The sequence below is a fragment of the Puntigrus tetrazona genome, chromosome 10 (assembly GCF_018831695.1).
Source record: "Puntigrus tetrazona isolate hp1 chromosome 10, ASM1883169v1, whole genome shotgun sequence".
In the NCBI taxonomy this organism is placed as follows: Eukaryota; Metazoa; Chordata; class Actinopteri; order Cypriniformes; family Cyprinidae; genus Puntigrus; species Puntigrus tetrazona.
The window spans coordinates 13,970,518-13,979,180 of NC_056708.1; the positions used below are offsets into that span (position 1 = coordinate 13,970,518).

At 37.6% G+C, this 8,663-nt stretch overlaps 1 protein-coding gene across 1 annotated transcript; it reads left to right on the top strand.

Moving 5' to 3' along the window:
- The first annotated feature begins 518 nt into the window (after positions 1–518).
- Positions 519–2,840, top strand: waif2 (Wnt-activated inhibitory factor 2). The gene has a single exon (XM_043250142.1). It carries the CDS (start codon positions 738–740, stop codon positions 1,767–1,769), a length of 1,032 nt encoding a protein of 343 aa, XP_043106077.1. The 5' UTR covers positions 519–737; the 3' UTR covers positions 1,770–2,840.
- Positions 2,841–8,663: the final 5,823 nt, after the last annotated feature.

Genomic DNA, 8,663 nt, shown 5'->3' on the forward strand with positions numbered 1-8,663 from the left:
TTAATTATTAGGAATAAGTGTAAAATGTTTTAAAAAACGGGTTAAATAGAGCCGTGACGTCAAAAGATTGAACCCTCAGCTCATGGACCTTTCCTGATCCCTCCCACTCTCTCCCCCTACATCATTTCCTGTCACTCATCACACTGTCCTATCAACAACATAACTTAATGAGATTTTTTTTTATGCATTTATTTCTGTAATTAACGGCTGGGACATTTTTATACTTGACAAACAAAAAAATGCATGCAATTAGCACATATTAGAGTAGTTTAACAATATCAGGCAACAATATTAAGTTAACATTTCAGTATAAACTCTTACTTAACTTTGGATGCTATTTCTTTTTTGACCTCAATGTTACAATAATTAAACATTTACCTATTTTTGCTGTACTAAAGTTTCTAAAATGCTTTGAGCAGCGTCCATTCAGCGTCCATCCCGTCCTAACTGCAGGCGACACTGCTCTTTGCATCTCTCTCTCTCTCATTGAGGGAAGGGGGCGAGGTTCTGCTCACCTCAGGGATGCTGCTAGACAGCGGTTGATCGCATTTGTGGGGTAGGCGCCGTCAGGGGAGCACCAGAAAAGAAAATGCTGCCGGACTGAACGCTCGCTCTCTGGCCACACGGACCGCTTTCCTCGATGGCTCCAACGGATTCCAGAAGCGAAGTGAATCCGAACTACGAAGAGAACACATGCTGCCGTTAAACCTTTGGAATAACATTCTCCTCAGATTAAGATGGAAACGAACAGAAAACCACTTCGCGTTTTATCTCACACTTTAAAGCGATATCATTTTGGCGTGGGGCTCATGTGTTTGTTCGTTTGGTCCGCCGAAGCCCATAAATGCAAAGAAGCCTTTATGCGTTACGACGGATTGGTGAGCTGTGAAGAGATCATGCTACCTCTCGAAGTGCCCAGAAGCACCCAAAAATTAACTTTACACAGGCACAACATCTCGGTTTTACCCGAGAGGGCGTTTTCAGCCAATGGGACCGATATGGACTTGCGCGTCCTGTCACTGCAGGACAACAACATACAAGTGATCGAAAGTCGTGCATTTTGTGGACTCCCGCGACTTGTTTCATTAGATCTGAGCCACAACCGTTTAAGGGTCGTGTCCCCTGGAGCTTTTTATTGCTTGGAACGGCTGCGTAATCTTAACCTCAGTAACAACTTAATGACTTCGGGCGCGGGGCAATTACCGCTCGCGCTGTCCAATGACAGTTTGCGTAATCTTCAGAGGCTGGACCTGTCTGTAAACTCTTTTAAGGTAATTCCTCTTTCCGGGTTTGGCAACCTCAATTTAACCACTTTAATACTGACAAACAATTCCATCGGGACTCTGGATAAGAGAAATTTGAGCACGTTGAACGAATTCACGGAAATACGCGTTTACTTATCCCAGAACCCTTTCGACTGTGAATGTAAAAAAGTGAAGGCGTTTTACGATTGGCTGAACAACAGCTCCCAGTGCGCAGACGTGGCTAGCCTGAAATGCGCGCGACCAGAAAAGAAGAAGAACACGCTCGTGAGGGATCTAGAAATGAAGGGCATGGAGTGCCAAAGCTCGGACGCCCGTTCTTATGTGCTTCTCGGGATTGTGCTGGCCCTCATTGGAGTTGTGTTCCTCATGGTGTTGTACTTGAACAGAAGAGGCATCAAAAGGTGGCTCAATAACATCAGGGAGGCTTGCCGGGATCAAATGGAGGTGTATCATTACAGATATGAACAGGACTCCGATCCCAGGTTAGCAAACGTTGCCGTTTAAGCGGAACCTGCTGACCTCGTCTCCCTGAACTGTTCGACGAAACGGGAGTTTGTGGCTTTTAAGTGTAGCTTTAAGACGAGCGCACTCTTAAAAGTTCGCAGATATACAATTGTTTCATTTAATCTTAAGTTTTGGGGGAAATGGATATGGAATTCCGGCGACTCATCTTGCATTCGTGGGCGTGTCTTTTATTTGTTTATTTATTTTTGGTCTAATAAAATCTGTAATGAAACCTGTCTGGGAACTGCAATCAAGAGGGCTGGGTTTTTGCTGGTTGCAAGCCACTGAGATGAATAGAAATGCTAACAGTTAGCTTTCTCCAGGTATTAACAGCTGGCATTGCCAGCAATAGAAGGAAACCCCTCAAAACTGTGATTCAAAAGGAAGCCTAGTAGGTCCAGAAATTATTTAAATATTACAAAAATCATCAGTACAGCAAAGAAAACAAGGCTCAAGCGATTTCATCACTTAAAGTGTTAATTTGTATTAGAAGCTATGAAATGAAAGCAAGGCAGTTGTATATACATTTATCAGTTAAAAACAATGCTGATACATAACAATTCCAAATAATAAATGCAGGCTATAATACTATTTGCTTTCCCCAATGCATTAAAGTGCTGCACCAAGCAGTCCAATTATAAAAATCTGAGTAAATGCAAGCCAAAATATAGAATAACTTCCCTGCTGAAATGGGCATTGATGTATTTAATGGAATAGGTAAATGGTCAGCTTTCATGAGATGATTTAAAAGTTTAAGTGCATTAGGTTGAAACGTTACATGCAATACCTGGTGGACTGCTTGAATTTCGTTTTGTTTTTTACCCTATGTAACCTTGTATACAGTGCCAAGACACTCTTGGTCTAGAGTTAGAGAATAAGATTTTTTTTTTTTTTTTTTAACTAGACCTTTGTTTGTATTTATGCATATGGAGATTTGACTGTACAAATATGTGCAATTCTAACCTTCATCAGCTCTTTGCATATTTCGAATGACTGTTATGCAGCCCAGATAACCTTGTAATGAAATTACAATATAGAGCAGTGACATAATACTGTTTTATAAATAAATGACTTGCGTCCTCAATAAAAGATTTAAGATGTCCTCATTGTCTACTCTTTTTGTGTTTTGTTGTTTGTTTCGTTCTTGTTTGTGCTTCGTTTTTTATTTAAACTAAAATTTCTGGATTTCACTATTGACAATATCAACTAAAGACAGCAGAATTAGAAAATTCAGGCTGAGAGGAAACCAGTCGTTTCCCATACAAACACCGAGGCACCATCTGAGTCGGACATCACTGAAAACTTTCGAATGAAGTTTGTGTACGCTCAGTTTTCCCTCTCAACTTTCCCTTTCTCTTTAAATGATACACTATGAGGATATCTCTCCCTAATACTGATGATAGTTAGAGTTGCTGCTAATAAAAGAACAGAGGCATGACTGAAGACAAATCTGTGACATAATTATAGCAGAGCTGGGATTAATCCCATCAGGGTCATAACTATAAGAGGGCAAGCTGATGTCCTATAAATCCTGAGACTCACCCTGAGCCTGCTTCATTTGCCCAGGTTTAATTACTAGGTTCCTTATGATTGGGTGTTTGATTTTAAAGGTCAGTCGTGATACCTGTAGGTACTAACGAATGTCCTGTGTGAAACCATATACCCCCAGTTAGCCTGAATCATTTTTTTATTATAAAGTTTGCTATTGATGTTCACTGCAGGGCTTCTTATGCTTCGTTTACCTGCAATGGTTGGTGTACCCTGCTGAATACAAATATGTGGGGGGCAAAAGTGTCTTTAGGCTTTGGTTCTTAGTTTGTAGGAGTCTACTTGAGCGTTGGAGTTTGACAGTTACAGTCACTGATATTCTCGTTTTTGTGTTTCGCCACCAAAAACATCAACGTTCTGGGGAAACAGCAATAATACGTTATTAACTTTGGATATTTTTATGTCCCTAGACCTTTCAGGTGTAGCGTTTCGCTATTTTCAGAGTGCCCACTCGAAATAGAGTTTTGAGGTTTCTCAAAATATCACAAAACTAGCGATGCTGACGCCGGCCAAGAAAAAAGCTGCAGGTGTCCATGTGCTGATGGCATCATTTCAGCCCTTAGATGAAAGAAGGAAACAATACCTTTCCGCCTCAGCATCTTTCATCTCTTATATTCAGCTGCTTGCAAAAGGCAAAGGTTTTTTTTATTTTATTCTGTCTCTCGCATACATGAACATATTAATCGTACATGACCTACTCCAGACCCCAGTCTCTCAGCGTCTCAGCAAAGTTGGGCACTCTCCGTGTATAAAGAATTAGGCGTCCATTGCCCCTGTAAGCCTGAGTGAAATTCAAAATGACTTTGTCCAATTCACTGCCTTTTCTAAAATTGAGGAAACGGTCAAATATTTATGCAGACCACAGCAAAAAAGCAAAAGAGCAAGGCATAAAGAATGAAACTCTTTGAAATAGGCTATTTTCTCTTATAATGGCCAGCCATAGTCTTTTGTGCTTCTCTGGTCTTGTGCCAACTCACTCTCTATAGTGCTGGGACAACCAGCCATTACAATTCTATATTATCTTTTACACACCAGGAACACATTAGCATAGTGCCAGCCAAGCAACTAGACCCACTTTCAAAAGATTTCAGAAGTTTCTCAGAAGTTAGCATTCAGAAGGTCTTGATATAATGTGATATACATCCTAGCATCCTTATTAGAAATCTCTCTCTTTAATAAATGTATGAATTGGATTTTGTAATAATACGTGTTTTTTATTTACAGCAGCGATTTAAATGGTTAAAAACAATCTGGTACTTCTCCAAAAAAACAAGTTATATTATTAGCATGATCTATATTAAGTAATTACTAACTTATTGGTACATTTGGGATTGTGAGGATACAGACACGTTATTGCCAGCAGAGGTCAGCTGCTGTGTAACTGGAGCTTCTATTAAAGCAAAATCAGAGTGGCAGATGCAACATCTCATTAATATTCACATCTGATTTTTACCTCATTATTATAACTCTCAATGTTTTAAATAAACATAGGAGAAAAGCTTATCTCTATCCGATGAAAATGATCATTGTTAACCTCAGCTGACCTCTTAAATTCCAGACTCTAGAAACCAAACACATTTTATTGTTAATGAGTAGGACCTCTATCTCTCTCTTTTTGTGTTTAGAGTAATTGGTTAACTCACTCTGAGGACAAACATTGTTGTGTTTACATTGAGTCTCCTCTGAGGTCATTAACTCTGACCCTCATGGAATGAGATGAGAGCAGCCTGGGGCTAATTAGAGCAAAAATCATCCACACAGACTAGACCTGACTGTTTCTGTCTCAGAATTGTCTTGTAGAGACAGACACATTAGTCACTTTTGTTAATGTTGTCTTGATTGGAGAGAATTAGGTTATCTGGGACCCATTAAGTTGCTTATGAGTATGTGTTTTTATCAATTTGGATTTCTTCACGGCATTAGGTGTCTATCCAAATCCAGATTTCAAATCTAAATTCATTCCTTTAATTGTATATTCAAATAGGTGGCAGATTGAAACCACTAGCTGATCTGCATCACTCAAATTAAGACATTTGATCAGTCTAATATAGCCTCAGTCTGGGCAGCCCAAACGTCTTATACAGCAGAAGCTTTAGTTAAAACGAATCAAGTCCTGATTATGTGCTATCAAAGCTAATCATACACTTCCTTAAGCATTTCAAATATGTGTTATAAAGGTAACAATCATAAAAGACTGTAAAAATGGCTTTTATTTTACTCTCCGAATTAAGAGATGTCTATGGTGATTTGATTTACTATAGCAGCACTATTTGTTCACAAAGCATCATGAACCTAAAGGGAAATTTAAATTCATTCAATTTAAAAGAAATGTAGTTTTAGGATTATGTCCATTTAACATCTCAATCGTGCAAGCTGTTTTAAAACTTGTGTTGAAAGTACTTCATTGGGGTCATTTCGCAGTCTCTTCAAGTTATTCTTTCTATGTCTAGTCTATGACTCCTCCCCCAGAACTTTATGTAAATTTCCAGTCAAAACACATTTCACACTGCATGACGCTGAGTCACAGATATTTAGTATGTCTAACTCTGATAATAAACACTGTTCACTCACATGAATGAGCACCAGTTCGTCTCTGATTTGGGACTTGTGTCAGTGATTTCCACAAAACTGTTGATGAGTGAAAATCAGGGTCTGTTACTCTGAGGAGTGTCAGACTGGAAACTAAAATACATTAAGAAAACTATTTCACGAGTTCGGCCGTCCACCCAGCCTTGATGGTTAATGGTGGTTAATGAGTTTGGCTTGCTTAAATAAACAACTAAAATTCTTGATTTGATTAAATGGATGAAGTACTGATTTTGTTATCAAAGCAAATTAAGTTTCCTTAAGCACTATTAAAAATTGCTAAAAAGGCTTATTAAATATTACTCTTCAAATTAAGACAGATGTCTATGTTGATGTGTTTTACTCTAGCAGAATTGTTTGTTAATGCGCATTATGATTTTCAGTTGAAACAGTGCCTTTAGGCATCTCATATTCATTTATTTTAAATGACTCAAATTACAGAAACGACTTGATCTCTCTAAATGTGATTATCATAGTACAAAAAAAATAAAGCATTTCAGGATTCGTGTAAATTTAAATTTCATGTAAATCTGAGGTCTTCACTTGCACACCTGATATCTCTTTAATGAGATAAATAGTTTTAGAAAAAGAATGGCTTCAGCTGGCTGCAGTTCTTTAACAACACTGAAGTCTAGTGGGTGACAATTGTAATTACACTTAACTTTTTACTTGCATCATGCCTTTACCTGTCTGTGATAATGAAATGGCATGGCTAGACAAGTTATGAAACCTAAACTCCTGAAACTGCAAAAGTACGTTTATTGAACTAGGCCTACTAAATGTAGTTTCACAACAGTGTGAAGACAAAAAAATGTTTTTTGGGGGGGTTTGGACTCTTTGTAGGCCTAGCGATTGCTAATTCATTACTAAAATTTGTTCTCTGAATGTTTAATTTACTGTTACACTCCTACTATTTTCTGTTACATTCATTAACTGTAAAAAAAAAGTTGTTATAACTTGAAATAACTCGTTACCCCATTGCCTAAAATTTTTATGTTAACGCAACTAAATTAATTGTATAGCATGACATGTATAGTTCAGTTTAGACAGTTTGTAAAATTGTTTATCATCCCTGGTATTCATGCACATATTTTTAAAGCACTTCAAATAAGAAATGTATTTTTAACACACTACTTGAATTTCAAAAATATTGTGTTAATGCTTTCGATATTACGTCTTTTTTCACCTGAGCACATTAAGCCTTACACGAACACCACTGCTTGCCTGCTCTTGGGTATTTTTATTGTATTTATTTATACTTATGTCTTATTTCGCTTGTTTGTTTGTCATTGTAAATTATTACTTTAATCGGTCTATTATGAAATGAAAGAGCTAATTTTTCATACTTTGGAAATGTGGATACCACTAATTTCATCTGCAATCATAAGGAAATACTATCTTCCCAACAAGATATTGGAAGGTATCGACAAGTACTGAAGGCTGTTTTCTGTGCAAATGGAGCTTCAAAGCAAAACCAAGCTTGAGAAAATGATGCACTTGATACGTTTGATGCCAAATCTTATTAATATTCACATCTCAATATTTCAGTAACCATCATAGGAGCTCATCTTGAGCTGCTGAAAATGATCATTGATAATGAACTGACAAACAAATAAATAAATCCATGTTAACCTCAGTTGACTTTTTAAAAAACAGATCCTCAGCTTGTTAATGACCGGGGGGCTCTCTCTCACATTTAAGTTCTGAGTTCGGGGAGATCATTTAACTCGCTCTGAGGATGAACAATGTTGTGTTTACATTGTGTCTCCAGTACGTTCATTAACTCTGACCCTCATGAGAGGAGAGTCTGGGGTTAATTAGAGCAGAAATCATTCACACAGAGTAGACCTGATTTGCTAGTGTCTCAGAACAGCTTAAACAAGACAGACAAATTAGTCACTTTGTCAGCGTTGCCTTAATTAAGAGAGAATTAGATTGTTTGGGGAGTCATTAGCTTGTTTTGAGCCTGTTTTCCCTTAGGATTACAGTTTCTTTATACAGTATGTATACAGTAGTCTGTTTACAAGGAGATGACTTAATTTTGTTTTAACTTTTATGTTTCCAGGTCCAAACTATGGTCATTCTGTTAACTCTTTGTCTGACCAGTGACAGACTGGAAAAGACATTTTGAAGAATGTTGGTAGCCAGTTCATGGTAGCCATTGACTTTCATAGTATGGAAAAACATCTGTTTTAAGCAAGTATATTTGGATTTTTGGGGGGGGTTGCGTGCACAAGGGCTAATGTGATGCAAATATTGTCACCAGAATAGTATGCACACAACCGGGTCATGTAAAGTAACCTTTATTTCTGTAAGGGTTTATACTAGGGGTGGCAAGATACACTGATGTCGCCGTTTGGTATGTACCTCGGTATGGTGGTCACGGTTCTGTACGAAGGGAAAAAACAACAAATGCCATGCTCTGTTTCTTTTAATTTATTTTGAACAGACAGTAGTACAATTTTTTTTCCAACTAGTTGTGAAAATGCAAAATATATTATTGCATTATAATGTTTGATATAATCTGCATATACAGTACATACAAGGAATAAATTGTTGAAATGCATTTTATTTAGTTTACAGATAAACAAGGGGAAAAACTAGGGTTGGGCTATATGGTTTTTTTTCATATCTTCATATTGCCAGACTGTGAGATGATATTATCATTTATTGGCGTACGTTTATCATGTAAGTTTGCCGCATCGGCGAATTATCATACAAAACACTAGCAATGTCATCATTATGCCGGAAGGATTTTAC

Bases quoted from the DNA above. Each gene is read 5' to 3' on its own strand.
- waif2 (XM_043250142.1), top strand. From the start codon at position 738: ATGGAAACGAACAGAAAACCACTTCGCGTTTTATCTCACACTTTAAAG.